Source organism: Amphiura filiformis, chromosome 4, assembly GCF_039555335.1.
Source record: "Amphiura filiformis chromosome 4, Afil_fr2py, whole genome shotgun sequence".
Taxonomy (NCBI): Eukaryota; Metazoa; Echinodermata; class Ophiuroidea; order Amphilepidida; family Amphiuridae; genus Amphiura; species Amphiura filiformis.
Genome location: NC_092631.1, coordinates 18,784,282 through 18,800,587, shown reverse-complemented (window position 1 = coordinate 18,800,587; position 16,306 = coordinate 18,784,282). Strand labels below are relative to the sequence as shown.

The 16,306-nt window shown below is 35.7% G+C and overlaps 1 protein-coding gene across 3 annotated transcripts in view; it reads right to left on the bottom strand.

Annotated features, from left to right (window-relative positions):
• The window catches only part of LOC140150643 (uncharacterized), a 36,327-nt gene extending 23,107 nt beyond the window's left edge, over positions 1-13,220 (bottom strand). For all 3 annotated transcript variants that reach the window (XM_072172702.1, XM_072172705.1, XM_072172704.1), the window contains exon 1: positions 12,849-13,220. In XM_072172702.1, coding sequence (XP_072028803.1) covers positions 12,849-13,092 — 244 coding nt within the window. In that variant the 5' untranslated portion in view covers positions 13,093-13,220. The remainder of the gene's footprint in view (positions 1-12,848) is intronic.
• Positions 13,221-16,306: the final 3,086 nt, after the last annotated feature.

Sequence of the window (16,306 nt, the reverse complement as noted above, 5' to 3'; positions counted from 1 at the left end):
TCCAGCCCGGGATCCAACACCCCAACAGATAAGTTTACCGTAACCCAAAAACGCTTTTATTTAAGCTTTAGCACACATTTCTTTTGTGCATGCGCATGTGCGAAAAATGTATCATTTGTAACAGGAAAGTTTAACTCGAACTTCGTTCATTTGAGCGCATTTCGAGCTACAAACTCAAAAACCTGCAAAATGAGCGTTCTTCGAGTTAAAAATTCGAAAACCTGCAAAATGATTAGTATTCGAGTCTCGTCCATATTTACTATATATGAAAGGCAAAATACTTCAGATCAATCTAGATTAACATTTGGCCTAATAATATGTGTTTACCACTTTGATTAAGGGCCGCATGTGCGAAAAGGGTATCATTTGTAACAGGAAAGTTAAACTCGAACTTCGTTCATTTGAGCGCATTTCGAGTAACAAACTCGAAAACCTGCACAATGAGCGTACTTCGAGTTAAAAACTCAAAAACCTGCAAAATATCCAATATTCGAGTGAAATCCATATTTACTGTATATGAAAGGCAAAATACTTCAGATCAATTTAGATTAACCTTTGGCCTAAATAATATGTGTTTACCACTTTGATTAAGGGCCGCATGTGCGACAAATGCATCATTTGCAACAGAAACGTTTAACTCGAACTTCGTTCATTTGAGCGCATTTCGAGTAACAAACTCGAAAACTTGCAAAATGAGCGTACTTCGAGTTAAAAACTCGAAAACCTGCAAAATGATCAATATTCGAGTGAAATCCATATTTACTATATATGAAAGGCAAAATACTTCAGATCAATCTAGATCAACCTTTGGCCTAATAAAATGTGTTTACCACTTTGATAAAGGGTCGCATGTGCGACAAATGCATCATTTGCAACAGAAAAGTTTAACTCGAACTTCGTTCATTTGAGCGCATTTCGAGTAACAAACTCGAAAACCTGCAAAAGAGCGTAGTTCGAGTTAGAAACTCGAAAACCTACAAAATGATCAATATTCGAGTGAAATCCATATTTACTATATATGAAAGGCAAAATACTTCAGATCAATTTAGATTAACCTTTGGCCTAAATAATATGTGTTTACCACTTTGATTAAGGGCTGCATGTGTGACAAATGCATAATTTGCAACAGAAAAGTTTAACTCGAACTTCGTTCAATTGAGCGCATTTCGAGTAACAAACTCGAAAACCTGCAAAAAGAGCGTACTTCGAGTTAAAAACTCAAAAACCTGCAAAATAACCAATATTCGAGTGAAATCCATATTTACTATATATGAAAGGCAAAATACTTCAGATCAATTTAGATTAACCTTTGGCCTAAATAATATGTGTTTACCACTTTGATTAAGGGCCGCATGTGCGACAAATGCATCATTTGCAACAGAAAAGTTTAACTCGAACTTCGTTCATTTGAGCGCATTTCGAGTAACAAACTCGAAAGCCTGCAAAATGAGCGTACTTCGAGTTAAAAACTCGAAAACCTGCAAAATGATCAATATTCGAGTGAAATCCATATTTACTATATATGAAAGGCAAAATACTTCAGATCAATCTAGATCAACCTTTGGCCTAATAAAATGTGTTTATCACTTTGATTAAGGGTCGCATGTGCGACAAATGCATCATTTGCAACAGAAAAGTTTAACTCGAACTTCGTTCATTTGAGCATCGTCATAAAATCCCTCAGAATTTCCGCATTGACTTCCGCATTGGGTCGACTGAAAAACGGGCTGAAAAAACCTACTTAGACTGGAGTCCAAAGTTGAACTCCTGCAGATTATGAATCGCAATATTTTTTACACAACATATGTGATTTTGGTGAATTTCGGGGGGAATTTAGAAAATCACATGTAGGCCTAATCGAATGGGAAAACGGCAACGGGATTTAAATTCCAAGAAATCGTGGCCGCCCTTCTCTGGCTAATAGCGATTTCTAGTTGGTGCCCCATATCTTAAGAACTGGACATCAGACGTTGTGCAAACTATTCTTTTTCTTATCCCAAATGACAAGAGGAACATTTTGCGACCATTTTGAAGAAAATCCGAGCATTTTTATTTTCTGACCCCTGTACAAGACTTCTGGCCTTTAAAACCCCCTATCTTGAAAACCATCGGTCTTATTGAGAAAAGAAATGCATTTCTGGAATCCTTGGAGAATGTGGATTAATTTGATATGCTGGATGCACACATTTTGGCACTTTCAATTTTGGCCACCTGTATACTCCTATACAAACGTTACCTTTTTATGTCATTTCAAGGTCATGTGAAAAAGATACATTTTGGCAGACAGAATATTTGGAATCAATATACCCCAAATGACAAAACAAAGGTGGTTGCCAGCTTTTACGCGGATATATAAACATTATAACAAGCTCTAACATCATTCAAATGACAAGCGCTAAAGGCAGACTTTTTGCCGGCCATTTTGAAGGACACATGATCAAAATAGATTTTGACAAATAAAATATTTGCATTCAGCACATCCAAAATAACAAATTAGAGGTGGTTGCTAGCTTTTACATGGATTGAAACATTATAACACTTACATATTTTACATCTATCAAACGACAAGCGCTAAAAGCATCATTTTGGCGGCCATTTTGAAGGTCACATGATAAAAATTGATTTCGGCAGACAAAATATTTGGATTCAGCATACTCAAAATGACAAAATAAAGGTGGTTGCCAGCTTTTACGTGGATTTGCGTCTAGCTTGAAAACTAAGCACATATTTCGAAATCCGCACCAGGCTAGCTGCCATAGGATTTACATGGGAAAACATGGCATGATATTTACGTGATTTTTGATTTAAAGGGCCATTTCGTGATCCACTTTTTCAGACCCCCACGTAACACCAAACTTTTTTGAGATTTTCATACCAATGGCACCCCCTACAGAACGAAATTATGACACACAGTCCTATGGACCATTGAAATATACGTTTTGGTCTATAACGCGCCAACGGAATGTCCGATTTGCATGAAATTTTGGATTTAAGCTTCTTTCATGAATGTCTACAGAATGAACTGATAAAAATATATGGGTAGGAAGAAATTTGGATCACGAAAATAATACCCCTTTAATTTTACATATTTTGGACAAAATACAAGTGGTGAGTTAAAAGTACTAGCATTGCTTAGGTTTAATGAAATGACAAACAAGATCTACTTTGACCCCAAACTGTGCTGTTATAAATTTATGACAGCTGTAGTTGAAATAACACTGGCGATCTTCAGAGTAATCCCGTGTACAATTTAAATTTCGCTATACGGTGCATGAGGGAGGGAAAAAATCGACAAAAGACCCACTGTATAGGAACTGTACTATTCTAAATTGGTCCATTTGACGTGATTTGGGGCGCCATTTTGAATTTTGAGGTATATGTCGGCCATTTTGGATTTTCTATGGTATCAGAACGTCTTTGTCATGTCCTAAAACATATATCTAGGTACTAATATTGCCATCATTAAGCTTTGAATAGCCTTTTTATTAAATAATAATTGATAGATTAGTGACTGGTACCTATTGCCACATCAAGTTCATCTTAGATATGTTCAAATTATTGTAATGCCCTACTTTACCCTATTATGTTAACTAGAGTGAATAACATTGATTGTATGTTGCTTTAATACGGTACCGCTTTCAGTTATTCACCAAAACCCATGTTTCAATTGACTATGATGGCTTAGGGAACAGACAAACAAGATCATTGTTTTTTAAAATATTTTTATCTACATGTATCTGCATTTACCAAGGCCCCCACACTGAACTACACTGGTACTAGGTGGAGAGAACAATAAACCTTAATGAGGAGTCAACCCTTCGTGGGTTTTTTCATGCACCTACTGGTACTCCAGGCTGGATTCTGCAGAATTGGAAAGGGATAGAAAAGTCAAAATTACCATGAATATAGTCACAGTTCCTGCAATCTTTCCTAAGCAGTTTGATTTCATCTTTAGTTTTTACAGATTTTCGTAGAGTGTCAAATGTTCAAAAAGTAGAAGTTTTGAACATTTGACACTATGTACGAAAATCAAAAAAGTTGGAAGGATGCTGGAAAGCTCAGCTATATTGTCATTTTTCTAGACCTTGCCAGTTCTTCAGAATACAGCCCAGAGTACCGCTAGGTGCACAAATGGTTGACTACGCCCAATGGCTAATGACAAGATTGTGTTCACACAATTTTCCAGACATATTCAAAGTGTGACAGGTAACTTTTAATTGTTTTCTAGCTTATTGTTGATTTTTTTAGTAAGTATTCTATGTGTAAGCCAGTTATTGTGTGTGTGAAAATTATTGTAAACAGTCTATTTCAGCTTGAAATGAATACAAAACAGATTTGTTACAAAGTTTTTCAACAATGAAAAAAAAAATGGAAATAAAAAGGGAAACTGTTTTTGTATATGTGGCGAATCATATCGAAAGGGGCACATGTCGGTTACTACTTTTGACTCAATAACAGTGCAAAACATCTATCAATAATCACTACTTGAAGTAGATCAATAAAGCTTCAATTGCTTTCGCCTTTGATCCTCGAGTATAATCCGCTAATATAGACACCCCAAACAATGGGCCGGCTCCCATGAGTGTTTTGAATGTTAAGTAGCTGTCAATCATGACTTACAGCATGCAATATCAAATAGCTTACAAAACCAGCAACATGTGCCATACACCATGTACTACCTTTCGACATAATTTGCTTGGAGGTTTAATGGTTTCAATTTAATCTTTAATGCAGTGTCTGGGAAGTTCCATTTTTGTTGCTATTTTTTGCTGTAGGTATATAGAAGAAATCGCTGCAGAATATTTCTTGTAAGTTAGATATGTAGTTAGAAATATATTATACCCACTGTGTAAGTTTGTGTATTCTAAGATAAGAAAACCATGCCTTCTAAATTTAAAGGAATGTAATGAAGGTGCTTTTATATTATCACCATTTGTAGTGTAGGAAATCAAAAATACTGATTACAGATATTATTAGCTAAAAAAAATATTTTGTTTGTTCAGCCAATTCTTTGAAGGAAGACTTGCTAAGTCAATTGGTAGTGGAGTCTTCATCAGCCAAACATGCTGCTAAGCCTAGCCCACCCCGTAGCCCATGTCCAGCTCCTAGACCGCCTTGCTGAACATAATTTTTACAAAGTCTTTGAAACATTTTTAGACTTAACCTTTGATAGCCTCAATCATCTGGACAATTTTGTCATGGTCTTAATTATGATTATTTTGTATTTTGAATGGCTCGGTGTTGCAGGCATATACTGGTTACAATAGTGGTGCTGATTGCCAACTGATTTCAACTTACCCTGATGAGCAACTGAAGCTACCAAAATCAGAGAAGTAAAGTTGGCTTAATTTCATGATATTTTTTCATTTCAATATACATGTATATAATTTGTAATCATGGTTTTGTTTCATTATTGACTTACTTTAACATCAAATTTAAATTAATTTGAAGCAAAACTGGATGCGCTTCCCATTGAAGTCCTGCTCTGAGGCATGTCTTGAAAATACTGAGTTATGTAGCCACGGGCTATGCCAGAGCTAGTGGTTGCAAAACTTTTTTGATGGAAGCATGTGGCTTTTGAAGTAAGCCTGGCAAGAGCAGTGCCTTCTTTTACCCCTGTTTCGAATAGTGAATGATCACACAAGCCCAGATTAGACCCACTTTAGCCTTAGGCTTAGCCTAACCTGTTGGCCTCTTGTCAAAGAATCGGCCCTATTCTTGAAAACATCCAATTACCAATTGTCTGATTGGTGTTTCTCAGTGATATTTACATGTAGTTAATGTATATAAGTTATTATACAGTGTAGTTTAGTAGAAAATAGAAAATGTGTCAGTCAATTTCAGACTCAATTTCAAGTTAATTGCATTATATAATTGGCATATACACACAATAGTTATTTTACTATGCCACCATTAGTATGGTGGCGAAGTGACTTAAGGAACTTTGGATGAGGCAATGATGTCAACTTTTCCCAACTAAAGAAATTTCGCCAAGGCCTGACAATCATATTTAGGCAATTTTTGGCAAGTTTGATTACGCTGAACTCAAACAACTCATAATATATATTGTCTTTCATCTGGGTCAGCTTACTGGTGCATCAAAAACATTTTAATATTGCAAACGTAATAGATAGTAGTTAATAATTATTGATATGTACGGGTATTAGCACTAAATGCGTGGCAGTAGAGTATGACTGTATAACCTGCATACAGCACAAATCACTAATGGGTTTTTTAAAACCCAATTGATATTGAAGTCAATTCCGGCATGCTGTGTCTTTAGGTGAATAATATATGCGCCGTCCACAAAATTTGACCAAAATACCAAAATATACACAAGTCATTTACTTACGCCATTTCAGACGCCAGCATGCTGGAAGTTAAAATGACATTACTACAATTGGGTATTAAAAAGTACCGGTGTCAGAACATAAATAGTCCTTGGTAGAAATTGGCCTACTAACAAAGGGGATCTATTCATATTCACAACAACCATTGATTGCAATTTATTCCGTGCTTGAATAGATCTAAATCTTTCAGGGCGGACATTTCATGGGTAGGACATTCAGTCTCATTACACCAGTAAAACGTGTAGTCAAAGGTATAGAGAAAGTGATTGGCTTGAAACATCGACCATAATGTGGAATAAAGTGACATTTTTACCTTTCAGGTAGTGATTCCACAATGGTGTTGTGTGATGTGCAGTCTAGTAGTCTGCATACAGAAGGGTTACGTCTGATCTTACGATTGATTGCAATGGCAGAATCCCATAGGAATCAATTGTAAGATCGATCGCAACCCTTTTGAGAAACAGCCCCTGTTACATTTTTTCCTTGCATAGCTTTGCATGTTGTAGCCTAACACAATAAGTGATATGTGGAGCTTTAGATGTGTAATGTTTTACTGAACTTAACTTTTATAAAATATGTAAAGTGGAATGTTGCATCTAATCATGGTCTATTAGTACCACTGATCATGCTCCTGAGTTGGAGTAGAAAAAAGTCGGGCAACTGACCCGCGGTTGGGTGAATCACATCTTGCACATGATATAAATTCTAATGTAAGCCCTGGAGGTAACCTTATTTACTGGATGATTTATATTTTAAGTTGATGTTGTTTACGAAAATGTGTTTTTAGTGAATGACTTTAATAAAAGATAATTATTAACTCTAATCTGCTGTGTTTAAGTTATTTCTATTTTTCAATTGTGCCGAAGTTAAACACGTAAAAATGAGCGCAGAGGATGTCCCCAACAGCTAAATGAAAGCAAAGAGTGCTAAAGAAAGGCGTTTTGGGGTCACGAAAAATATCCGTTTATAGAGGTAGATAACATTTAACATTTTGCAGATTTTCAAATTTTAAAACTCGAAGTAGGCTCATTTTAAAGGTTTTCGAGTTTGAAACTCGAAGTATGCCAAAATGACCGATTTTCGAGTTTGAGTTTTCTGATGCAGATTTTCCTTTTCTCTTATCCACGTGCCCTTAATATATATAATGGTGAATGTACATTTAAGTTAATCGTAGTCTAATTCGGCCATTTCTTGTAACCTCTCACGAAGAGGGGATGTTTGCCAACCACCCTCAGATTTTCAAAGTCTGTGGAAATCGTCGTGAGTGGCCTCCACCCCTTTACCATGTTTACCAAGGGAAGATTCTTTATAGGCCTTCCCGTTTTGCATCAACATGAGCGCAAAGGATGTCCCCAGAACCCACAGCTATATAAAAAAGAAAGTAATGTATAGGGTGATAAAGCTTAATAAAAGCGTTTTGGGGTTACGGTAAAATCATCCGTTAGGGGGGTCGGATACCATGATACCTCCCATTCGTTTGCCAAGGGTTAATGTAAAACTGATCTGAAGTAGTTTGCCTTGCATTATGATAGGCATGAATGAAACTCGAAAATTGTACATTTGCAGATGTTCGAGTTTAAAACTCGAAGTAATCTCATTTTAAAGGTTTTCGAGTTTGAAACTCGAGTATGCCAAAATGAACGATTTTCGAGTTGGAGTTTTCTGATGCAGATTTGCTTCTTTTCTCGTTATCGACGTGCCCTTAATATAATGGTAACATAAGTTAGCCCTAGTATAATTTATCCATTAGTTGTAACTCTCACGAACATAACTAAGGGGATGGGTAACATAAGTTAGCCCTAGTATAATTTATCCATTAGTTGTAACTCTCACGAACATAACTAAGGGGATGGGTGTTTGCCACCCGCCCTCAGAATGTCTATTGAAATCGTCGTGAGTGGCATCCACCCCATTTCCCCGAGGGGGAGATTAGGCCTACCCCGTTTTTGCAACAAAATGAGCGCAAAGGATGTCCCCAGGCCCCAAATAAAAAGGTAATGGGTGCTAAAGCTAAATAAAAGCGTTTTGGGTTACGGTAAAATCATCCGTTAGGGGGGTTGGATACCACGATACCACCCCCTGCGTTATAGTGTTAATGTAAAATGATGTGAAGTATAGTAGGTATAAATGAAACTCGAAAATTGAAAATTCTGCAGGTTTTCGAGTTTAAAACTCGAAGTAGGCTCATTTTGCATGTTTTCGAGTTTGAAACTCGAAGTATGCTAAAATGAACGATTTTCGAGTTTGAGTTTTCTGATGTAGATTTTCCGCTTTTCTCGTTATCGACGTGCCCTTTTTAATGGTAACATATATAATATAAGTTAACCCTAGTCTAATTTAGCCATTATTTGTAACACTCACGATGGGGGGGGCATCCACCCTCAAATTTGAAATGTCTATGGAGGTCGTCGTGAGTGGCATCCATCCCTTTACCCGAGTGGAAGGTTTTGTATAGGCCAACACGTTTGGCATCAAAATGAGCGCAAAGGATGTCTCCAAACCCCACAGCTATATAAAAAGTAAAGGGTGCTAAAGCTTACTAAAAGCGTTTTTGGGTTACGGTAAAATCATCCGTCATGGGGTTGGATACCACGATACCACCCCTGCTTTGGACTAGGGTTAATCTAAAAATGATCTGAAGTAGTTTGCCTTACATTATGATGGGTATAATGATACTCGAACATTGAACATTTTGCAGGTTTTCGAGTTTGAAACTCAAAGTACGCTCATTTTGCAGGTTTTCGAGTTTGAAACTCAAAATGCGCTCAAATGAACGAAGTTCGAGTTTAACTTTCCTTTTGCAAATGATACATTTTTCGCACATGCCGTCCTTAATCAAAGTGGTAAACACATATTATTAGGCCAAAGGTTAATCTAGATTTATCTGAAGTATTTTGCCTTTCGTATACTGTATACAGTAAATATGGATTTCACTCGAATATTGATAATTTTGCAGGTTTTCGAGTTTTTAACTCGATGTACGCTCATTTTGCAGGTTTTCGAGTTTGTTACTCGAAATGCGTTCAAATGAACGAAGTTCGAGTTTAACTTTCCTGTTGCAAATGATACATTTTTCGCACACGCGGCCCTTAATCAAAGTGGTAAACACATATTATTAGGCCAAAGGTTAATCTAGATTGACATATATATAGTAAATATGGATTTCACTCGAATATTGATCATTTTGCAGGTTTTCGAGTTTTTAATTCGAAGTACGCTCATTTTGCAAGTTTTCGAGTTTGTTACTCGAAATGCGCTCAAATGAACGAAGTTCGAGTTAAACGTTTCTGTGGCAAATGATGCATTTGTCGCACATGCGGCCCTTAATCAAAGTGGTAAACACATATTATTTAGGCCAAAGGTTAATCTAAATTGATCTGAAGTATTTTGCCTTTCATATATAGTAAATATGGATTTCACTCGAATATTGATCATTTTGTAGGTTTTCGAGTTTTTAACTCGATCTACGCTCTTTTGCAGGTTTTCGAGTTTGTTACTCGAAATGCGCTAAAATGAACGAAGTTCGAGTTAAACTTTCCTGTTGCAAATGATACATTAGTCGCACATGCGACCCTTAATTAAAGTGGTAAACACATATTATTAGGCCAAAGGTTAATCTAGATTGATCTGAAGTATTTTGCCTTTCTTATACAGTAAATATGGATTTCACTCGAATATTGGTTATTTTGTAGGTTTTGGAGTTTTGAACTCGAAGTACGCTCATTTTGCAGGTTTTCGAGTTTGTTACTCGAAATGCGCTCAAATGAACGAAGTTCGAGTTAAACTTTTCTGTTGCAAATGATGCATTTGTCGCACATGCGGCCCTTAATCAAAGTGGTAAACACATATTATTTAGGCCAAAGGTTAAGTTAAATTGATCTGAAGTATTTTGCCTTTCATATATAGTAAATATGGATTTCACTCGAATATTGATCATTTTGTAGGTTTTCGAGTTTCTAACTCGAACTACGCTCTTTTTGCAGGTTTTCGAGTTTGTTACTCGAAATGCGCTCAAATGAACGAAGTTCGAGTTAAACTTTTCTGTTGCAAATGATGCATTTGTCGCACATGCGACCCTTAATCAAAGTGGTAAACACATTTTATTAGGCCAAAGGTTGATCTAGATTGATCTGAAGTATTTTGCCTGTCATATATAGTAAATATGGATGTCACTCGAATATTGATCATTTTGCAGGTTTTCGAGTTTGAAACTCGAAGTACGCTCATTTTGCAAGTTTTCGAGTTTGTTACTCGAAATGCGCTCAAATGAACGAAGTTCGAGTTAAACGTTTCTGTTGCAAATGATGCATTTGTCGCACATGCGGCCCTTAATCAAAGTGGTAAACACATATTATTTAGGCCAAAGGTTAATCTAAATTGATCTGAAGTATTTTGCCTTTCATATATAGTAAATATGGATTTCACTCGAATATTGATCATTTTGTAGGTTTTCGAGTTTTTAACTCGATCTACGCTCTTTTGCAGGTTTTCGAGTTTGTTACTCGAAATGCGCTCAAATGAACGAAGTTCGAGTTAAACTTTCCTGTTGCAAATGATACATTAGTCGCACATGCGACCCTTAATTAAAGTGGTAAACACATATTATTAGGCCAAAGGTTAATGTAGATTGATCTGAAGTATTTTGCCTTTCATATACAGTAAATATGGATTTCACTCGAATATTGATCATTTTGTAGGTTTTCGAGTTTTTAACTCGATCTACGCTCTTTTGCAGGTTTTCGAGTTTGTTACTCGAAATGCGCTAAAATGAACGAAGTTCGAGTTAAACTTTCCTGTTGCAAATGATACATTAGTCGCACATGCAAAGTGGTAAACACATATTATTAGGCCAAAGGTTAATCTAGATTGATCTGAAGTATTTTGCCTTTCATATACTGTATACAGTAAATATGGATTTCACTCGAATATTGATCATTTTGCAGGTTTTCGAGTTTTTAATTCGAAGTACGCTCATTTTGCAAGTTTTCGAGTTTGTTACTCGAAATGCGCTCAAATGAACGAAGTTCGAGTTAAACGTTTCTGTTGCAAATGATGCATTTGTCGCACATGCGGCCCTTAATCAAAGTGGTAAACACATATTATTTAGGCCAAAGGTTAATCTCGTTATCCACGAGCCCTTAATATAATGGTAACGTGTATATATCCCGGTATATATATAAGTTAACCCTAGTCTAATTTAGTCATTCTGGTATCAATGTAGGCCTACTCGGGAGGGTAATACCCCGAGGTTAATACCTATCCACTAGTAGGCCTACCCTTTTTATGAACAACTAGTGTGCTTTTACCGGGGCTTTTACGAATTCCGTGGAGAACGTAATAACAAATTGGATAGAGAAGGGTTAAACATTTGTGCTTTCTCTTCATGTCGGAGAGGGGACATCCTATAGCCTACTTCAAAAGCAGATTGAAAATTAAAATTGCCACTCGATACTCGAAAATTGAACTCGATACTCGAAGATTTCAACTCGATACTCGAAGATTTCAACTCGATACTCGAAAATTGCAACTCGATACTCGAAGATTTCAACTCGATACTCGAAAATTGCAACTCGATACTCGAAAATTGCAACTCGATACTCGAAGATTTCAACTCGATACTCGAAAATTGCAACTCGATACACGAAAATTGCAACTCGATACTCGAAGATTTCAACTCGATACTCGACAATTGCAACTCGATACTCGAAAATTGCAACTCGAAACTCGATACTCGAACTCGAAACTCGATAATCGAAGATTAGCAACACGTTTTAAGGATTTCAGGATATAATACGATTTCCCTTTAGGGATTTCTTTAAAGATATCTCTAACGCATATGGGATTTGCTTGGCCGCCTCGCCTAAGTCGAAACCTCCAGAAACTGGTAGATCACGATGGATGGTTAGTGTACGAGGGTCGGTCAGAGCAGCAACCGCACAACCCCCCCTCCTCATCCTGGCTCGAAATACCGTGACACAATTCCCCAACATTCACAATTTTAACCTCCCTTTAGCCGACATTCTTTAACACTTGAGAATGTTCTTGCAATCCTATTGGTTCTTACCCGTGTGATATGACACGATATCACACACCCCAGCGCGTGCGTGTCGACGCGATACTCGTACGCGCTATTTGAACCAATCGGATGTGCATAGCAACAACAGGACTTATCGATTCTAAACCCTAGGGAATTCCTTGTAAAATATAGGATTTAATTAAATTAAAATTTGGTATACTTATGATTAATATATTTATTTGAATTGAAGTGTTTAAGAATGAGAATAAAGGTATTGTTTTTAGCCGCTGTCGTGCATCTATCATCTCATATAACACGCGACATAATTATTTTTGGCGTAAAACGAATCACCTACGCCTCGTTGTTTTACTTAAAATAATGATGTCGCCCGTGTTATATGAGACGATAGATGTACTCCAGCGGCTAAAAACAATACCTTTATTCTCTAATTACAAAACAGTGTGTAAGTTTTTTGTGCTTACCAATGTGAGTGTCTTTCACTTCTTGGTAAGTGTGATCTTCCTTACGAAGGGATTCATACACATTTCTCGTACTCGTAAGACTACTGTCTAAGTCCGTGTATACATCGTTGCTCTGTGGTTTTCCTGCGATATCGTTTTGTACTGCAGAGTGACTACTATCGTCAGTTTCTGTCTCGAACACGGGATTAGTCACACAAACTTCACTACCTGTCGATACCTTTGCATTCCGAAAAGCGTCATCCATGTTTTTATCAATATCTTACGACGAAGTCATAAAGCTTTTGTATCTATTTGTAAAAATTACAATGTTAAATCATCGTTTCGGCACCAAAACTGTTTGAAAAGTAAAAACACGTGAAACTTTAGTTGTCGTTTTTTCGTTTGATTCACATGGCTTTGATCTTGGTAAAGGGAACTGTACAGTGCAATCAGACGTGTCCGGGTTCAATGGCAGTGGTGGGTGAAGTTGAACTTGAAGTGTAATTGTACAATGTTTACTTTACTTTGTGATCTTGTCAACCAATGTTATTGATATTTTGAGGTGTCAAGGACAAAAATTTAACATGAAATGATGGAAATAAATAGTATGAGATTCAGCTAATTAAATTTTAGAGATCTATGATAATATGTTGCTGTGGTACATTTAATATTCGGTATGTTTAATGTCTTTAAAAAGTTATATAGTTCAAAATTAATTAAATTGATTGATTTGTACCAGCAATACAAACTAAATGAAAACGTTGGTTTAAAGCGATGTTTATCCCTAATGTGAGAATTTAAATCAAAACGAATATTTACCATACATGTAAAATACAATAAGTTGTAATCAAACAATACAGTACCTTATACAGCTTATTATAAATATACCATGAATAAATGTTAAATAAAAAGTTAAATAAGGTGTTTGCCAACCACTAAACGGCAAGCAAACCAACATACGTATGTCAAAGGGGCGTGGATAAGAATATTCTACAAACACGAATGATACGAAGGGCAATTTTAGATTTGGTTCGTAAGAGTAATTTAGATTTGAATATTCCGATTTCATCCAACATATTAGGGGCTATACTATTCACAAAGAAAGTGGTAGACAGTGGTTTTTATCATAACAGTCATGAAAATTCGAATACATGAACAATAATGGAATTATAAATATATAACAAACAAATCTGTAAACTTCAATTTATGTGGTAGTTTTTCCTCAAGCGAGAAGTAAATAAGTTGATTCAGAGAGTTATTGATATCAAACAAGTCTACTTGATACTACAGTAAAGGGGCAATTTTCCCAAACGTATATTAATTTAGTAAAATAAATAATATTTAGATATTGTTAACGACACAACATCGAAACAGCAAAGAAAGTTTCTGATCAGAACCTTTTTTAATTTGTTGAATACTGAGTACTTTTCCCCTACATATACCCAGACGGTAGTTTTTACCTATAGAAAGAGGAGTCCCCCACCAAAAAAATTTGACCAAAAGAAAGGTGGGGGATCAAACATTTTGTGGTCAAAGATTCCAGCTTTTTTTACTCTCCCACGCCAAAGTAATTTAACACATTCCCTTGACGTTTAAGATCATTTTGATTGATTTTATGTTTGTTTGTTTGTTTGTTTGTTTGTTTGTTTTTGCGTCGTATTCCATGTTAATATTTTCGTGTCACCAGAAATTTATGCCGATACTAGGTAATACCATTATAAGCAACCATTACAATGTTAAGATGCTTGCTAAAGTTTATACCCAGCTGTTTACTATATGAACCCAGCCACTGTTGTAAAAACTTCTATAAAACTTTATCCAACTCTTTGTAAGCATTGAATGGATGAAAAATAGTTTAAACAAGCTGTGTAATTCTTAAGCAACAGTTGCTAGGTAAATAATTATAGTAAGCGATGCGAATATTTTTATATACATCACTTCCTTAAACCATGCCAGGTAACATCTGTGATTAAAACTCTGAACAAAGTCACGCACATTAAAAGACATACTGACATTTAGGTATCTGTATACGTTGATTGACAAATTACATGGTAAATATTTAGCATTCTTGATTGTATAAAATGTCCAATATTTATTTAGAACCATTAAAAAGTTATTTGGAGCTTACCTATTGCAAGTTAGGATGTATTGCCATAAAACAATTTCAAGCTCTCTAAGTTGTTATTGTACCATGTAATGTATTTTGAGATTTTGTGAGATATGATTTTGAAAAGCAAGTATTTTAGCCATTTAATACTTAAACAGCGCCCTCGGTTTACCCAATAAATGCGTTTACCTGAATGAAGGCGTCTAACCACAAAAGGCAAGCTCCGATGCTAGCGTAAACTTCCACTGCCTGGATTGACTAGCAAAACAAGCACATGCAATTCAAATAGGGGTGAACATGAATATCTACACAAACACCCCCCCCCACACACACACACACACAATGAACTAATGGAGGCCTGAGGGTCATTTTGGATAAAATAAGAGCCATTTCTTTATTGTTCATACGAGTAATATAAATTTCAGTTAATCCAAATTCATCCAACATACCATCCACAAAATTAATAATAGACCGTTATTCTTTTGGCAATTCAAAATATATGAAAAACTATAATGGAATTACAAATAAGCAAACGAACAAAGAAACATACTAGTAAGCAAATCTGTTGATTCCAAAAATGAAAACAACTGTGTTCGTCGAAATTTGGATATGGGTTTGTTTTTGTTGTTTTGTTTTGCTTTGTTTACTTTTTTGTTTGTTTGTTTTTGTTTTGTTCTTAGTTTTGTCTTTTGTTCGTTTTCACACCAATCGATTTTTTTCTTCCAAAAACCAATCAAACCAGGAATGGATTGCCTGGAATATTTCACAGTAAAACAGGTTAGTACCCATTCATTGAGTCCTATTACTGATGACCTATTTTACTGCGATACCTAGATAATGAACCTAATTAAAATAATAATGAAATAAGTGCACACATTTCTGTTTGACTTTTTTTTTTATTACAAAACGAACGTTTTTGAGGATTTGTTAGAGACAAGTTGCAGTCTTTGACCAAAATAGCTCCAATTACAACTTTTGACACTTTAACAAAATGGTGAAAAACATAAACTTGGTTACCCAAAGGCTGCGATTTTTTTCCTCTATACTAACATGCCTCAAACTGACATTTAATGCAATAATATAATACTCAATCGGACTTTGGAAGTTACCTACTTGACTATGAGCAACAATAAACAGAACATAGAGTCAATGTTATAGCTGTTCCAACAACTTTTTATTTTTCAAAACTTTAATAATAATACACAAAAAGCAGGTAAAGCAGAAACTCTAAAAAAATACCCCAAATAATAACCACACAAAAGTAAAACAATGTACAGTCAAAATATTTAACAAACTGCAATCTTAAAATGATCTATCTACTCATCTTTGAATAGAAAATTCAACAATTTGACAGATGAAACTTTTCAGATGG